General features: G+C 41.1%; 1 protein-coding gene across 2 annotated transcripts in view; it reads left to right on the top strand.

Moving 5' to 3' along the window:
* Positions 1 to 19,105, top strand: part of tfc (Brevican core protein triforce) — a 43,881-nt gene that overhangs the window by 21,765 nt on the left and 3,011 nt on the right. The window contains exons 3-6 of one of the 2 annotated variants that reach the window (XM_076175465.1): positions 11,024 to 11,221; positions 16,293 to 16,420; positions 17,632 to 17,740; positions 18,691 to 18,817. In XM_076175465.1, the coding sequence (XP_076031580.1) occupies positions 11,024 to 11,221; positions 16,293 to 16,420; positions 17,632 to 17,740; positions 18,691 to 18,817 (562 nt within the window). The remainder of the gene's footprint in view (positions 1 to 11,023; positions 11,222 to 16,292; positions 16,421 to 17,631; positions 17,741 to 18,690; positions 18,818 to 19,105) is intronic. The other variant, XM_076175475.1, reaches the window with a different exon arrangement.

Raw genomic sequence — 19,105 nt, 5'->3', positions numbered from 1 at the left:
AATCCCCTGGCGGCAACCTGGTTATAAGGGGGAAGTACCGTCCAGTACGGAAGGACGTTTAGGAAGTCCTATACCTCGGTTATTTGACACCAATTGATGGGAAACAAATTGACAACATGTGACGTTGAGTGACTCAAATAAATCGGTTTTACGTTGCGAACTATCAGGAGGCTACGACGGTGTCCCTTGCAGAGGACTTTGTAGCCTGGAATTGAATGAACCATGCCCTTGGTCCAACTCGCTCGTGGCAGAGTTCCAACTGACGTCACCTCGACCTCCGCCGCAAGTAGCGACGCTCTAACCCCTTCGCCCAGCGAGCATCTTATATATATATATATATATATATATATAATATATATATATATATATATATATATATATATATATATATATATATATAATATATATAGACACGTACTACGGTTACAAAGTCCTCTGTCGTAGCCTCCTGATAGTTCGCAACGTAATACCGAATTCATCAATCACCTTTTTATATTATAACATCACTACCACACAAAACTAATTGATAGTCATTCAACGTCACATATTGTCAATTTGTTTCCCATCAATTGGTGTTTTAGCCGAGGTCTAAACTGACTTCCTAAAGTCCCTTCCGTACTGGGTGGTACATTCCCTTCTAACCAGGTTGTCGCCAGGGGATTTTATTCCTCATAGCACAGCGGGCATAGGTTGCTGCGGCTTATCTCGAAAAGCTCACATACTCGCAGGATAACTTTTTCTTTTGCATCTTGCCCTCAGGAACTAAACCGAAGTGGTGTGTGTGTGTGTGTGTGTGTGTGTGTGTGTGTGTGTGTGTGTGTGTGTGTGTGTGTGTGTGTGTGTGTGTGTGTGTGTGTGTGTGTGTGTGTGTGTGTGTGTGTGTGTGTGTGTGTGTGTGTGTGTGTGCCTGTGCGCGCGCGCGTGTGTGTGTGTGTGTGTGTATTTGTGTGTGCGCCTATGTGTGCGTGTGTGTGCCTATGTGTGTGTGTGTATGTTTGTGTGTCTGTGATTTACCATTCACCATGGTCTTGGATCACGTGTTGGACTCGTGATCGACAGCTATTTCCCTTCCGGAAGAGAGCTCAGAGCTTAAATGACCAATCTGTGGGTAATGCTGTGACATTACACGTACACACACACCTATCTTCCCGCCCACGTGTGTTGGAGTAACAACTCGCATCGCAGCGATACTGAAATTATCTCAGCCCTGGGCGGTATTCGAACCCGGACCACCCTAGTGGCAGCCGGGAACTCTAACCACTGCGCCACGAGGTGTGTGTGTGTGTGTGTGTGTGTGTGTGTGTGTGTGTGTGTGTGTGTGTGTGTGTGTGTGTGTGTGTGTGTGTGTGTGTGCAAGCGTGTGTGTACGAGTTTTTGCGTAGGGATTTGTGTGTGTGTGTGATTCGCCAAGGTCTTGGATCACGTGTTGGACTCGTGATCGACAGCTATTTCCCTCGCGGAAAAGAGCTTAGAGCTCATATATGACCAATCTATGGGTAATATTGTGACCTTACACACACACAAACACACACACACAACTCTCCGCCCACGAGAGTTGGAGTAAGACTCGCAGCGCAACGATACTGAAATTATTTCAGCTATGGGCGGAATTCAAACCTGGACCGCCGTAGTGGCGGCCGCGATCGCTTCCACTGCGTCGTCAAATCAAGTCGTAGTAAGTGAAAAACCACCGGTATGTGTGTGTGTGTGTATCTATATATGCCATACACATATGTAATGGGTGTACGTGTCTGCATTGTGGCTGTTGCATTCTCCTCATCTGCGTCGCCGCCACCCGAAGCCCAGCCGAGTAGACCTGTGCGCTCGGACCTCGGGACGATCGTGCCCGGCAGAAGATACTTCGACCCAAGGTCTAAATATACAGGTCAGACCGTTTGAATTATTGTGCGCAGCTTCTGACGTCATTAGGCTGGGTCCGTTTTCTCTTTGTGAAACACTGAAGAAAACTGTGAAACGCAAAGGAAGACAGGAACTATAATATTTTATATTATATATATATATATATATATATATATATATATATATATATATATATTATATATCATATATATTATATATTCATATATATAGACAGGAACTATAATATTTTATATATATTTATATATATATTTTATATAATATTTGTCAGAATATAACTAATTGCGTGGAGCGGTGCGAGCGAAGGGAACGACATTCCCGGACGACGCACCAGCTTCAACTGACAGCTGTAGGACCCGCTAACCCCACTTTGAACAGCCAGGTGACGTTCACGGGCCCGCTGCGCCAACTCCCTCGAAATTCAGTCGGAAGTGGTTAGACCTTAAATTCTTAGATCTTGCTTCGACCGAGAAGACCGGGCACCCCTTCGAGACCTTTTGCGGCGGCGACACGGGGACGACGACCTCTGGAAACGGCGAACCATGCGCGAGGAAGCGACAGGAAGGGGATAATATGCCTATTGAGTATGTAAGGTAGGCATCCCCCAGCCCTAGCAGAGCGGAATCTTTAGACCCGATCCAGTTCTTTTCTGGACGAGGGGCTCTCCGAATCTCAATAGAACCGTCTGGCATCTAAAAGGATTTTTTTTTTTTTTTTTTATCTATTTATTTTATATATATATATATATATATATATATATATATATATATATATATATATATATATATATTTTTTTTTTTTTTTTTTTTTTTTTTTTTTTTTTTCCGAGGGCCTTTCTGATGACCCCACGAGCTGGCGAAGAGTGACCTGGCCAAAGAACGAAAGAACGATGTCTGCGACGAAATTTCGACCCCAAACTGGAAAACAACATTGAGCCTTTTTGGCGTATAAGCACTATTGTACCTCACCTTGATGTCGCCAGGCGATTTTATTCAGCTGAAGGAACTCACCGTCGACGTCAAAGATTTCAAAAGTTTCTTTAGTTTCAGAAACCCAAAGAGCCACTCCTCATCAGGCAAAACGTCGAGGGCGATGACGAGCTTGATGTATTTATTTTTGTTGCCGCCAGGCGATTTTATTCAGCTAAGAGAAATACCCTGATCCTCCCGGGTCAATTATCGAAAAAAGCGCATAATTTTCTGTCCGCAGTATATGGCCTGTTTTTCATGGGCTCGCGCGGACTCGGTAATGGTAATTGGTAATGGCATTGGTAACGGCTGACGGCAATAGTAATGGTTCCTGGCAATGGTAATGGTATCCCGCGACGCAATCCTATCGTTGTCCTTCGGCCTTGGGATCTTGAAGAGAAAAGCAAATTATAACATACAACTTCGACGGCGAGCGGTTCCTTCAAGTCTTTTGACGACTACGCAAGCGTGGAGGGACACTACGCCCTCCAGCCGCGCCCCGGCGAAGTCCCCTTGCCTTGGCTTCACCGGGTCTAAGGATTCCGCTCTGCTAGGGCTGGGGGATGCCTAACTTACATACTCAATAGGCATATTATCTCCTTCCTGTCGCTTCCTCGCGCATGGTTCGCCGTTTCCAGAGGTCGTCGTCCCCGACTTTATGACATATATATGCATATATATATATATATATATATATATATATATATATATATATATATATATATATATATATACACACATATATATATACATATATATATATGTATATATATACACACACATATATATACATATTATACTGATGACCCATTTTCGGAGAAGAATAAGCGAAGATATAGAGATCTGTATATTTCGATCACTTACTGTGATCCTCTTCAGCAGATATGAGTTACAAAGTAGAGAACAATGTGTATTTATAGTGAAACAGTGAGGTAGCAAGAAGGGACAGGAAAATTCCGCGGTATTTCAGCACGTCGCCAATAAAAACCACCGGATAGATTGGGACGATGCTGAAATAATTTACAAATCCAAATGTAATTTCAGAAGAAAAATAGTAGAATCCTCCTTAATAAACAATTTTCCAAATTACAACATTTCCCATGGTCAATGGTCACCAGACTGTATTTCTTCTTTTGCTATAAATAAAATGTTACCATCTACATTAGCGGTGGACAAAAATCACCAAGGTCCATGCAACGCCGGACATGTGACCTGAGCCACCAAGATCCGAGCATGCGTGCCGGGCATGTGACCTGAGCCCCCGTCCCTTCTTGCTACCTCACTGTTTCACTATAAATACACATTGTTCTCTACTTTGTAACTCATATCTGCTGAAGAGGATCACAGTAAGTGATCGAAATATACAGATCTCTATATCTTCGCTTATTCTTCTCCGAAAGTGGGTCATCAGTATTATTTTACAAATGTGCTACGACATATCTTTGTTGTGATATATATATATATATATTATATATATATGCATATATATATGCATATACATATATATATACATATACACATAAATGTACATATACATATGTATATGCATATACATATATGTATATATATATGCATATACATATACATGTACACATGCATACACATGTACACATAAATGTTCACCTACACATACACGTAGACATATGCATGTGTGCATGTGTATACATGTGTATATTTTTCATGCATTAGAATTGTCTCCTTGTCGCATTGCACCTCCATATTTGGCCAGGCCATTTGGAGGCTTCCTGTGGTGGCTGTTATTTACAGCCACCTGCACAGCCGACTTCGTTGTCTCTTGAAATGGGGGTTAAAGGCACGTTTTGCTCGGTGAGATTATCGTTCAACGATGATCGTTCAACGATGATCGCCAGACGAATGTCTAGAGCACTAATATTGTTTCTGAATGATGGGCCCGTTTGGCTTCGAGCGGTAAATTACGAGAATGATAGTTTTAACCAAAACCTACAACTAACGCGCTTACTCATATAGGATGCCAGGTAGTAGGATGCGCGTCACCCGCCATTGGCTGTGCTAGTGCTAATATTAATCGCATTTGGCTCAATAAAATCGCCTGACGGCAGTTGGAAGAAAAGGGTTCATGGGAGTGTGAGGAGTGAATGAGAAGTATCGGGGAGTGTTGGAGTGGCTGGTGAGGTGACCAGTGCAGAAATGCAACACTGGTATACAGGACCTTTGACGTCTCCGTCGTTGCTGAGACGGATTGGGAAGCTTTTAATGTGAGATTTGAACTTGTGGTCATCCGCACCTCCAGGAGATCGAACCCGGGTCTCCCAAGTTAGAGGCAAGAACGCTAACCACTCCTCCACGAGGGACGCAAGGTAGCTGGTCCAGTAGAATAAGAGGGTTATAATTGAAAATATAAAGTTCATTACTAGACTCCCCACCTGCCCCTTCCCCTCCTCCCCCAAGTTAAATGAGATTATCCCCCTTCTCTCTCTCTATATATATATATCTCCCTCAAACTCTCTAACTCTCTCTCTCTATCTCTCCCTCTAACTCTTTCTGACTCTCTCTCTCTCTCTCTTTATATGTATATATATATATATGTATATTTATATATATATATATATATGTATATATATATATATATTTAGCTGTCTCTCTCTCTATCTCTCTCTCTCTCTCTCTCTCTCTCTCTCTCTCTCTCTCTCTCTCTCTCTCTCTCTCTCTCTCTCTCTCTCTCTCTCTCTCTCTCTCTCTTCCTCCCTCCCTCCCTCCCTCCCTCCCTCCCTCCCTCCCTCCTTTCCTCCTACCTCTCTTCCCCCTCTCTCACTCCCAACCTCCCTCCCTTTCTCTTTCTCTTTCTTTTTCTCTCGTCTGAAGAATGCTGAGGCCAGATGGCGTGGCATCTTTCTGCAACTGGCTCCTCGTTTTTTCCTCACATTCTTCTCATTCCCGTGGCAGCGATACAGAGAGCCACTGCTCAGCAATGAAGGAACCCACGTCACTGTTTCGTCATCGTTGCTTGCCCCGCTCCTTCTTCGTAGGCGAAACAAGGAGAATTAAGATATTGGGGCGATGTCCTTCATTGAAAGTGAAGGGTTCCACAAAACCGATAAGAGAGAGAGAGAGAGAGAGAGAGAGAGAGAGAGAGGGAGGGGATGTTAAACTTTTAGCCACTTCTATACTGGATAGTGTTAATTCCCTTTTATGTGCCGACTGCCAGCACATGTTTGATATCTTTTGGTGAGTCTAGAATTATCTCATGGTTTGCAAAAGGGGGGAGACTTGGGGCATCTAAAAATAAACTGAGGAAAACTTCTTGAGAGATAGGATATGTCTTTATTTTGTTCTTCAGATAATGGTTCTATTTTTGAATTAAGATTCTGTAATATCTGGAACTTTTCCGCCGAGGGAACATCAGTAGGAGTAATTAGATTATCAGGTGGTTCTTCCAGTTATTGTTCATAAATTATCTTGAGGGAATTTCGGGCTTCATGGCCGAAGACCAATTCCAAATGGCTGAATCCCAAACTTTCTTGGATTGTTGTCTTGGTTGCAAAGAGGGACGTCCATATTCCCAATTTCGAGAATTTTCATTACAGAAGGTTTTTTACATTGTCTTTACTTAGGGTTGTAAGTTAGTGTGAACTCATCAACTAAAATATCAGCTTAAGTCTAAGTATCGGGAAAGTGGTCATCTAGAAAACTCCTAAGATCTATCTCCAAATTATTTTTGAATTGTTCCAAAAAGATAAGAATACTTTTTTTACATTATCATACTCGCTTTCTGTTTCTGAAAGGGAGGTATAAATCTGTTGAGTCTTCTTCTTAAAATGTGTTTGAATAATCAAGGGCCACTTATTTTCAGGGATTTGTAATTGCCGAGCTGATTTTCCTACTGAAGAAAAAATAATTCAGGTTTTTGTTCTGAAAATTGGTCTTTTCACTAACAATCTTAGATTCTAATCCCACCTTCTTTAATTCTAACTTCTAATTTCACTCTAGCTTCCTCTTTAGTTTTGAATTCTTCCTCAGTTGCTATTTGTTTCACTCTAGCGTCTTCTGTAGCATTTCCGCCTCAATTTCCATTCTCCTTATATTTACCTCTAACTCTACTTTAATCTCGTCTAATCGTGCGTGACTCTATCTCTAACCTATTTAAAGAAATTGGGAGACCTGCTATCTCTTCCGTAGTCAAAATTTGTGAATCTATCAGAGCTTCTATAAGTTCCTGAATTATCTCCTTTCTTAACAGACTTCTATATCAGTGCTAAAATGATTGCCGATGGGTATCAAATTATCTATAGTTTATTTCTTAAAGAAATTAACATTGGGGTTTTTCTACCAATTTGTTTACTATTTCTTCCATCTCTGTAAAAAGAATGTGTTAATAAATGTATATATATGCCTGTATCCTTGGCTGGCTCGCCAATTTGTTATGTTATGAAACTTCCTGTATGTCGTCACTTATCACGTTACAGGGCGTTATGAGTAAACTCATTTCTAGTAGTCTCTTAGACTGAAATATACGGTCTGTAGTTGGACAGTTTAATGTAGGACTAGAGCTAGGGTAACAAATATTCAGAGCATTCCAGAGGAATATTAAACGTGAAGTTTAAATAAATAAAATATATTGATATATATATAAACAGAAAACAAAGGTAAATGGGAATTATTAACACATTAGAGAATAAGGATACAAGAGGATCTAATAGACCAAAAAACAAGATATATTTAATAATTGAATAATGCATAAGATATTGATTATTAGAATGAGACCCTAATTGAGAAATGGGATTATGTGGGTGATCACTTCAAAGGGAGTCTAACCCAGCCAGAGATCATGTCAAAAGAGCGGAATGATAAGAAATGACAACGGTGAAAGGGACCAGTTCACTTATATCGTAGTCGACCAAAAGTGATGTACGCCAAGAAGGAGGAGCTAAACCACTTAGTCTCAGTAAGCCGGCTCTGACGTCACAGTCAGTCGGTTATGTCCTTGGAGCTTACTGTTCTCGGAAAAGACTCCAGTTAACATCACGTAGTCAATTTACCTTTTCATCGAGTGCATACGTGATTTTAGACAGGTGTACAACAACAATATTTCTATAATTTTGATAACATACATAAGCTGTGAAGTTGAGTGTGTACAAGACCACACATTGCATATTGGTTGTGAAGCTTGGTTTCATGTGAACATATAGAAAAATTATACATAAAACATGATGACAAATATATAACACACAAGAAGGACACACATGGGTAAAATGTATATACAACTAACGTAATAATAAAATACAAATAAACATAATACTCATACAAACAAAGTAATAATCAAATTACGTTACATTATTATTATTATTAATATTATTACTATTATTATTGTTACCATTATCATTGTTGTAGATAGATTAATATACCATTCATTCATTTGTTTGTTTGTTTTTTCATTTTTCATTACACATCAGTTTCTTACCATTTCTAACCTTGACTTCACCAAACCTCACATAATGTAACGTAACATGTTATAACGTACCGCAACGTAACTTATCATAACCTAAGGTATCGTAATTTAATATGTCGTAACGTAACTTAACGTAACCTAATCTAATGAAACCAGTTCAGTTCTATCTAACCTACCGCCTTCATGTTTATTTGTTTTTATTTTAAGAGGCTACACAGTCTGTGTGTGTGTGTGTGTGTGTGTGTGTGTGTTGTTGTGTGTGTGTGTGTGTGTGTGTTGCAGCCTCCTTGCAAATAATAACATACGACACATATACAAATATGCGTTCAAGAATTGAAATTGCCAACAATAGTTATATAAAATTAACCAGAACGTAAATTAGATAAAATACAAATAGTAAATAAGCTGAAATTTCCTCAAATAGATTAAGACACATTTTAAAACAAATGTACACACATATATACATATACCAAAGGCTTTTTCCCCCTTACAAAGCAGGTAGCCAAAAAACATAAGCATAAAAACCACTCCCACCCATTCCCTCCCCAACATACTCCACTCCCATCCACCCCCTTCCCTCCCTCATATCTCGGCACCTCCTGGATGACGGGTCATCCCTGCATCTTGCCTAAAGCCCTGGATCAGAAGCAGTGTCGCAAGACACAGCACATCCACAGCAAGGCCGCTTCATTAAATCAGAGACCCCCTTCCTCTCCGTCCACTCATGCAGAAAAGGAGAAGACGGGGAGAAATCCCTTCGGGCTGCGTCAATTTATTTCTCACACATACTCCCTCACCCCCCATCCACCACCCACTCACCCTCACCCTCATGCATCACAGCATCATCCATACACAACCATTCTCTATTCACCCATATCTTCTATCCTCTCCCGTCCTTCCTCAACAGACTTTCCCCTCTTTCCCAATGCCCCTTTTACCCCATCCATCCATCTCATCCTAGCTCGACCCCTCATGTTCACTCATTCCACCTCTGCCTTCCACACCAATTTTACTAGTCTTTCTTCACTCATTCGTTCCATGTATCCAAACCATTCTAATACTCTTTCATTAACCCTATCACCCAACTCCCTTTCCACCCCTGTTCTCCTCCTCACCTCCTCATTTCTCACTCTATCCAGCCTAGTAACCCCTATCATACTTCTCAGACACCTCATCTCAAACACATTCAAACTCCTCTCTTCCTCTCTTATGTTCCATGTTTCTGCCCCGTACAGTGATGTCGGCACAATCACTCCTTTATACAACCACCTCTTAGCATCCATTCTCAAATGTCTATTTTTCATTACAATTTTTAATCCCCCAAAGCATTTACTCGCTTCTCTCAATCTGCATTCTACCTCCACCTTCACTCCTCCCTTCCCCGCCACGTTCGCACCCAAGTATCTAAAAATATCCACTTCCTCCTGTCTCTCTCCCTTAATACTCACTTCCAGTCTGCTGCCACTTTCTCCCCTTGTACATCTTATCACCTTACTTTTATCCACATTTATCTTCAGCTTCCTTTTTCCGCACACCTTCCCAAACTCTGTCACTAACTTCCTCAATCCCTCCTCTGATCATGCTACAAGCGCAGTGTCGTCAGCAAACAACAACTGACTTATCTCCCACTCACTCTCTCCATTTCTAATCCTAACACAAGCTCTACTATCGTAAAAACTCTTGACTGCTCTTAAAAGTTTTCCTCCTATCCCATATATCTGCAATATCTCCCACAGTGCCTTCCTGTGTACCCCTGTCATAAGCCTTTTCCATATCCATAAAAGCCCAAAATACATCCTTACCTTTTCCTAAAGTTTTCTCACATATCTGTCTTACCACAAAAATCTAATCTACGCAACCTCTACCTGCCCTAGACCCACACTGTTCCTCACTAATTAATCCCTCTGTTCCTCTTCTAACCCTCTCAATCAAAACCCTCCCGTAAGACTTCTCAACTACACTTAACAAGCTGATCCTTCTGAAACTACTACATTCCCACTTGTCACCTTTTCCCTTGCAAAGTGGAACTATACAGGCACTCCTCCAATCCTCCGGCACTCTACCCGCTCTTAAACAAATATTAAGTAACCTCACCAGCCAATCCACCATCAATGTACCTCCTTTTTCAGACATTCTGCATGGAATCCATCCAACCCAGGTGCCTTACCTGCTCTCATCATCTTAACAGCTGCCTTCACTTCGTCTTTCCTTATTTCTCCTCCATTTTCCTCTCATTACGGTCATTTTCTCAGCGCTCCCCATCTCTGAACGGATGAAGATGAAGTTCTAAAAATATTAATTGAATTAGATAAAGAAAACGTAATAGAAAATAAAATTAATATAATGAGACTTACAAGTTTGCAATTACGCATGCGCGCGCGTTGACGATCCCAAATAGATCAAAACCGGTTCACACAAAAGAAAGCTACTGTTCCTTGGCACGCTATAAGGCAGATCATTTTATCTTAGATTCATCTTTATATGATAAATTTCATCATTAACCCTTCACTGTCAGAAATTCTAACCTCAAACACCAACACAAACTGTCATCACAGTAGACGGTTGATATTACCAGGAGATATATTTTGTTCTTTATCAAATGTAGCTCACGGAATCTCCCGCCATATGCTACACTTATGATTTTGCTAGATAAATCAGTAGCACTGGACTTGTGAAATTTTGTTAAAAAATAGTTGTTCAAATAGTGCCTTAACTGCAAAACAAGTGACAGTAGCTCTCTCATTTGCAGTGAATCCCGAATCTCTCTTACGACAACTACTGCTTAGGCGGAGAACCTCGTCAGCCAATCAAAACAGTCGGCCCACGGCCCCGGCCTCCCAGCTCGACAAATCAAAATCTATCACCGAGCCAGACGACGATGTTTTGGAACTGGAAGTCGACGACGACGACGAGCCCTCCAATGATATCTTTGAAGACGACTTTGAAGGTTCCTGATGTGTTTTTAATTCACGCTAAAAAGAGGAGGAGAAATGATTAATTTCGTTAAAATTGGAAATTGTATTTGTTGTTATTTATTGTTTTTATATGTTTACTTATTTGGATATTCATTTCATCTAAAATAAATCCAATGACATCTTTGAAGACGACTTTGAAGCTTCATCTTACAAAGGATTACAAAGGCGGAGCATGCCGACAGGAGACCTTTTGATCCATATCTAGGTCGGATGCAAAAAAAAAAAAAAAAAAAAAAAAAATCATATTAATAATAAATAAAAAATATAATAATGTAAATAACAAATAAAATACATAAATAAATGCATAGGTATAGTTGAATAACAAACAAACAGGTAAATAGTAAATGATAATAAATTGACATATAACTAATAATAAATGAAAATCAGACAGACAAATTATAACAAAACAAAAACAAATAATATAACATCAATTATAATCATCTTTTCACTTCACGCTAAAAAGAGAAGAAAAAAAGATCACTAATTTCGTTTGACTTGGCAAGGGTATTTGTTTTTATTCATTTGTTTATACATTTATTTGTTTGTTTATATATATCACTTTATTTTGGTATCTTGTGCATCTCGTTGACTTTAGTGATCGGTATAGGAAATTTGTTTTTGAAAATGTGTTTGTTTACATTGTGAGTGCATTCGCTATATATGGAATACACGAAAGCCACGCACAAATATAGTCCTTAGTCCCTCATAACATAAGACCGATATTTCTTACAGATTTATTGTTATTATTTTTTCGGTTGTCCCCAAACGATTTTATTCAGGCGATGGGAACCCCAACTCCAAACAGTGAGCCATACGTCGGAAAGAATCATCTCCCCATCACTCATCAAACCCATCAACCCCCTTACCTCCATCTGGAGGTGCAACCCCGGGGCTGTACTCGATCCCGGGGTGAAGCTAAATGTGTTTCACACAAAGACGACTGCTCCCATCATCATCCTCTTCTTCTTCCTCCTCCCCTCCTTCTCTTCCTTCTCCTCCTCCCTCTCTTCCTCCTCCCCTCCTCCCCATCCCTCTCTTCCTCCTCCTCCTCCTCCTCCTCCTCCTCTCCCTCCTCCTCCTCCCCATCCTCCTCCCCTACTCCTCCTTCTCCCCCTCCTCCTGCTCCTCCTCATCCTCCTACCCCTACTCCTCCTCCTCCTCCCCTCTCTCCTCCCCACCCTCCTCCCCTACTCCTCCTTCTCCCCTCCTCCTCCTACTATTCTTCCCCATCCTTCTCCCCTACTCCTCCTCCTCCTCCTCCCCCTACTCCCCCACATACTCCTCCTCCTTCTCCCCCTCCTCCTGCTACTCCCCATCCTCCTCCCCCTACTCTTCCTCCTCCTCCTTCTCCCCCTCCTCCTGCTCCTCCCCATCCTCCTCCCCTACTCCTCCTCCTCCTCTCCATCCTCCCCATCCTCCTCCTCTTCCTCCTCCTCTTCCTCTTCCTCCTCCTCATTTTCCTCTTCCTCTTCCGCACTCACACAACACAGACAGCAATCCAAATTTTCTTCCTAGAGCGATTTACGGGGGCCCCGAGGACCGTTGCCGGCTTCAATGGGGGGTCAGGGTTACTAGTCCTTCGGGTTAAGCTCCCAGTTAGGTTAGGTTAAGATTCGTAAAGGGTTAGCCTACGTTGAATAGGTCATCAACGTTTCTGTTTTTTTTTTTTTTTTTTTTTTTTTTTTTTTTTTTTGCGGAAGAGCTCTTTGTTGCTTTCGAAACAGCCAGATACTTCTACCTTATTTTCTTCCTCCCTCCTCCCTTCCTCCTTTCTTCCCTCCCTCCCTTACTCCTTTCATCCCTTCCTCCCTCCTCCCTCCACCCTTACCCCCTCCTCCCTTCTCCTTTTCTCCCTCCTTTCCTCCCTTCTCCCTCTTTTCCTCCCTCCTCCCTCCTTTCTTCACTCCTCCCTTACTCATTTTCTCCCTCCTCCCTTCCTCCCTCTCCCTTCCTACCTTCTCCCTTCTTCCCTCCTTTCCTTTATCCCTTCTTCCCTCCTCCCTCCTCCCTTCTCCCTTCCTCCTTTCTTTCCTCCCTCCCTTCTTCCCTCCTCCATCCTCCCTCTTCCCTCCTCCCTTCTTCCTTTCCTCCCTCCTCCCTTCCTCATTTTCTCCCTCCTCCCTCCCTCCTCCTTTCCTCCCTTCTCCCTTCCTCCCTTCTTCCCTCCTCCATCCTCTCTCTTCCCTCCTCCCTCCTCTCCTTCGTAGATTTGCTTGTCTCGCAATGACCTCTTGGCGAGTTTCCATGACCTCTCTTGAGGCCTTGACCTTGCGCGGGCCCCCCCCCTCGGCTTCGTCCTTCCCCCCACCCCCCACCACCACCACCACCTTTGACCCCAACCACATTCCAGAGTTCCTGTTTTCTGCCTCTTCCTCCTCCTCCCCTTCTCCTCCCCATTCTCCTCCTTCTCTTCCTCCCCCTCTTCCTCCCCCTTCTCCTCCTTCTCCTCCTCCCCCTTCTCCTCCTCCCCCTTCTCCTCCTCCCCCTTCTCCTCCCCCTCTTCCTCCCCCTTCTTCTCCTTCTCCTTCTCCTCCCCTTTCTCCTTCTCTTTCTCCTCCTCCTTCTCCTCTTTCTTCTTCTTCTCCTCCTCTTCCTCCTCCTTCACCTCTTCTTCCTCCACTTCCTTCTCTTCCTACTCTTCCTCCTCCTTTCCCTCCTCTGTTTCCGTCAATGGAGAACAGCAGATACAAAATAATAATAATAATAATAGTAATAATAATAATAGTAATAATAATGATAATAATAATGGTAATGATAATAATACTAATAATGATAGAAATAATAATAGTAATAGTGATAGAAAATAATTCTGATAATAGTGATAATAATAATGATAATGATAGTGAAAAATAATTATAATGACATGAAAAAATGTATATTGCATTGAAGAGCAAGAATATGGAAAAAATTATAATGGACTAACCAAGGATAGTATGTTACAGAAATAACACAAACGTTTCGGGCACATTTTTTTTTCTTTTTAATAGTATTGTTATCTTTAAGGTTTTGGTGTTTGCTTAGGGAGAGTGGAGACGAACCTTTCTCCTTGAACTTCCTGCCGATTAAAACACTGAATTTATTTATCTATCGAATTATTTATATATTCATCCATTATCTAATAATTCTTTAATTTGATTATATATATATATATATATATATATATATATATATACACACACAAACATATATATATATATATATATATATATATATATATATATATTCTCTCTCTCCCTTTCTCTCTCTCTCTCTCTCTCTCTCTCTCTCTCTCTCTCTCTCTCTCTCTCTCTCTCTCTCTCTCTCTCTCTCTCTCTCTCTCTCTCTCTCTCTCAATGAGACTTGATCTCCAAATAGCAAAATGGGTGGGAGATGATCGGCGGAGGACCTATTGGTCCTTTCATTCGGCTATCCCCCATATAAAGGGGAACCACGGCCTTCCTGCATACCTACATACACACTTCAGTTGTTCAGGGTTTTCCCCGTCCACCCCTTTTGTGGTTCATTACCGTATAGTGACATCAGCCTCACATAACTTCTGTGGAAATTATATAAAATGTTAATCATTTGGATGATAAGATAATGATATGGTTAAACGTCACAGACTTCCTCCTATCGAGAGCCTAGGACGCTACCCCTTACAGAGGACTTTGTAGCGTTGAATCTCATGATCCATACCCTTGGTTCAATATCGCCGGTGGTAGGGTTCGAACCACCATCCCCACAACCATCGCCGCAAGTAACGACGCTCTAAACCCGCTCGACCAGCGAGCTTCCTAATAATTTGTAGCTTCTCTATTTTGTAGTCTCTCCTCTGTGACTCTACAGTATGATAGAGGCGCTGGTTATTCTCGTTTGACTAAGAATTTGCCTCTAGGCAGAGCACTTCTTAATGGAATCCAGAGTTCTATACGTCATGTATATTGTTCATATAATGTAAACAATAACGGTGGTATTCTTAAACAAATATTTCCTTGTATAAATCTTCTATAAATCATTGGAAGGAAAAGATTTATATAAGGATTTTTTAAGAATACCACTGTAATAATCTTACGGTTTTATTTTTAAAATAATATTTCCTTTTATCAATCTTTCCCTGCCAAGGATTTATATAAGATTTATATAAGGAAAGAATTTTTTTAAGAATACAACCGTAAGTCACTTCTTACAAGCAAACAATCTTCGTGACGTTGACATCAAATACACCCAATCGCTCCTCAGGAGGCTTCTCTGAAATTAATCAAATCCCCTGGCAGCAACATATACAAGGCGTCCATACCTAGACACGAAAGTGTTAAACTAGGTTAGGAATCGCGTTATCCTTATCTAGAGCATCCTAGAGCTAATAAGAGACACAAAGGGACAGTCAGTGTGAAAGATCGACTAACGGTGGTATTCTTAAAAAAAAATTTTTCCTTTCCAAGGATTTATATAAGATTCATATAAGGAAAGATTTATGTAAGGGAAGATATTTTGTTTAAGAATGCTACTGTAAGATTCTTACGGTGGTATTCTTAAAAAAAAAAATTCTTTTCAAGGACTTATATAAGATTTATATAAGGAAATATTTATATAAGGGAAGATTTTTGTTTAAGAATACTACCGTAAGATTCTTACGGTGGTATTCTTAAAAAAATGCTTTCCATTTCAAGGATTTATATAAGATTTATATAAGAAAAGATTTATATGAGGAAAGATTGTTTTAAGAATACCACCGTAAGATTCTTACGGTGGTATTCTTAAAAAATGCTTTCCGTTTCAAGGATTTACATAAGAAAAGATTTATATGAGGAAAGATTTTTTTAAGAATACCACCGTAAGATTCTTTCGGTGGTATTCTTAAAAAAAAATATTTCCCCTCCAAGAGTATCACCGTAAGATTCTTACGGTGGTAGTCTCAAAAAAATCTTTCCCTTCCAAGGGTTTATATCAGATTTATGTAAGGAAATATTTATATAAGGAAAGATTTTTTTAACAATACCACAGTATGTCTCGTTTGCAATGTTATGCGATGACAACTAAAACTCCCGTCTCTTGGTTCTACAGCTTGCAGCGGCACCAAGTGCGTAGACAGCAGTCCAGGTGGCAGCAGCGTCGGCATCGGATCCAGCAAATGGACAATGCCCCTGATGAAGCTGGGTAACAAACGCTATTACCTGGGCATCTTCTTCAAGGTAAGATAACACGAGAAGATAAGAATGGAGGAGACTGCAAGAGACCATAAGGCCTACACTATGCAGTTCCATGTCCATTACCACCCGTCATCCCCACCCATAAAATGATCTCATCTTCTCTTAAGATAACCAAGAGTTTGAGCGATCACAACATGATTAGTAAGCTTATTTCGTTCATTAAGCACTTTATCTGTAAACCAGGTCTTGCCTATTTCCTTCTTAAACATAAATTTGTTCAATCTAAACCCGTTACCACGAGTCCTACCCTGCAGTCTTAATATGATGACCTTGCCTGCATCTCCCTTGACCTTTTGGAATACCTCAATTAGATCACCCCATACACCTCGATTTTCCGGAGAGTGTAAAAATACCTAACCCTGTCTTCCCTTCTTCTTCTTCTTCCTCTTCTTCCTCCTTCCCCTCCTCTTCCTCTTCAATGCATGTAATTGGTGGGTCGTGGGTGGTGGCATTAAAGAAAAACGGGAAGCTTTGAAAGGCCTTCTCGGGTTGCAGATCATCGATTGGATGTTTCCAAAGAGGTACGAGGTCTATTTCGCATGTTATATTTAATGGAGAAGTGGTTGCTGTCATGACGTTGGAATTAACAAAAAGAAAAAGCGTGCGCATTCACGTGCACACATACAGGGGCACATACATTCAAAGGCGCGTGATATATATATATATATATATATATATATATATATATATATATATATATATATATATGTATATATATATATTTATATATATATATATATATATATTATATATATACATACATACATAACACACGCACGCACGTGCACGCGCACCATATTCCTCCCTGTAAATAATACATGTTATCGTAAAATAGAACTGACCCATACATTCTTTACATTATTCTTGTAGAGAGGAGTGAATGGTTCACTCTTCCTGTAAGCACACCAGCCTTCTGCAGCTCACAAGGGTATTTGCCCTGGGCTGAATAAAATCCTCTGGGGTCAACCAGAACTGTTGCCTGTCTCTGTGGGGCTGCGGGTCCAGCCAGTAATATTCGAGATAATATATATAGTTTTATACTCTTCGTCTTCCCCCAAGTGACGTCACACACAAGCCACACGCCCTGTGTGTGAACTGACTTGGTAGCAATAGACTTAATGGGTGACTGTAGGAATTAAATAAAAAAATAAAATTATGATGACCTGTTGTATGACATTGCCTCCTTCTTTCAGGCCAACTGGTACAAAGCGGCGCAGTACTGCCGATTTCACGGGATGCAGTTGGCGGGCATCGAGACCGAACGCGAAAATAAATTCCTCGAGGAACACATTCAAGATGTTGGTGAGTCACTAGCGTCCAATGGTCCACAACCTCTGGTCCATAGGACCCCTAGAAGTCCATAGTATCCCCCAAATAGGTCCACAAAGGAAAAACTAGTGGAGTTAGTGAATGCTTAGCGATACAATTCCATGTTAACAACTGACCTTCTCCAAGAGGCCAAAGGACAACAGTAATCCATAATACTCTGGGCTATGTGACGAAAGGAGGGTCGAGATCCCCTAAACAAGACTTTCAACCCAGATTCCATTCTCGTTCCGTTTACTTCTCGTCTCTAGGGTTATTTTCATTCAAACAGGGACGTGTGTGTGTGTGCGTGTGTATGTGTGTGTGCGTGTGTGTGTATGCGTGTGTGTGTGTGTGCGTATGTGTGTGTGCGTGTGTGTGTGGTGTATGCGTGCGTGTGTGCGCGTGTGCGCGGGCGCGCGTGTGTGTGTGTACGTGTGTGTGCGTGTATATGAATGTGTGTGGGTGTGCGTGTGTGTGTATGCGTGTGCGTGTGTATGTGTGTGTCTGCGTGTGTGTATGCTTGTGGTGTGTGTGTGCATGTATATGTATGTGTGTATGTGTGTGCGTGTGTGTGTGTGTATGCGTGCGCGCGTGGGTGCGTGTATGTGTGTGTATGCGTGTGAGTGCGTGTATGTGTGTGTGTGTGTGCGTGCTTGTATGTATGAGTGTGCGTGCGCGTGTGTGTATGCTTGTGTGTGTCTGTGTATGTGTGTGTGTGTGCGCGTGTGTGTGCTTGTGCACGTGTGTGTGTGTGTGCGCGCATGTGTGTGTGTGCGCGCGCGCGCATTTGGATTCCTGCCGTTACATAACCGCGCCAAATTATCCTCTTTTTACTTCCCCCGAAAAAACATCAAAATTCCCACATCACCCACCCAGACCGGGTCCTTTGCGACAGACCGAACCTTTGTGTGGCCTTTGTCACCTGATACCTGTGGCCCTTGCAGGTTTGGGCCACGAGCACTTCTGGACATCCGGGACGGACCAGGGGGAGGAGGGCCGCTTCTTCTGGATGTCCAACGGGAACCCAATTACCTTCACCAACTGGAATGCTGGAGAACCAAACAACTTTCAGTTAAGTATCGTCTTTCATTCTTCCTCTCTTAATAAACAAATAGATATATATAGATAGATGAATAAATAAATGCATGAATAAATAAATAAATAAAAAGACAAATAAAAAAGTAGATTATTAAACATGTAAATAAACAAATGAATATATAGACGAATAAATAGGTGAATAAATAATTAGATGAATAAGTAAAGAAATAAATGTTGAATAAATAAATGAACATAGATAAATGAATAAATAATAGAATTATTAATAAATAAACAAATAAATAGATAAATAAACAAATAGAT

This window comes from Oratosquilla oratoria, chromosome 3 (genome assembly GCF_046742065.1).
Source record: "Oratosquilla oratoria isolate Oo_2021 chromosome 3, ASM4674206v1, whole genome shotgun sequence".
NCBI classification, from domain to species: domain Eukaryota; kingdom Metazoa; phylum Arthropoda; class Malacostraca; order Stomatopoda; family Squillidae; genus Oratosquilla; species Oratosquilla oratoria.
The sequence above is the reverse complement of the archived record's forward strand: the minus strand, read 5'-3'. Positions and strand labels throughout refer to the sequence as shown.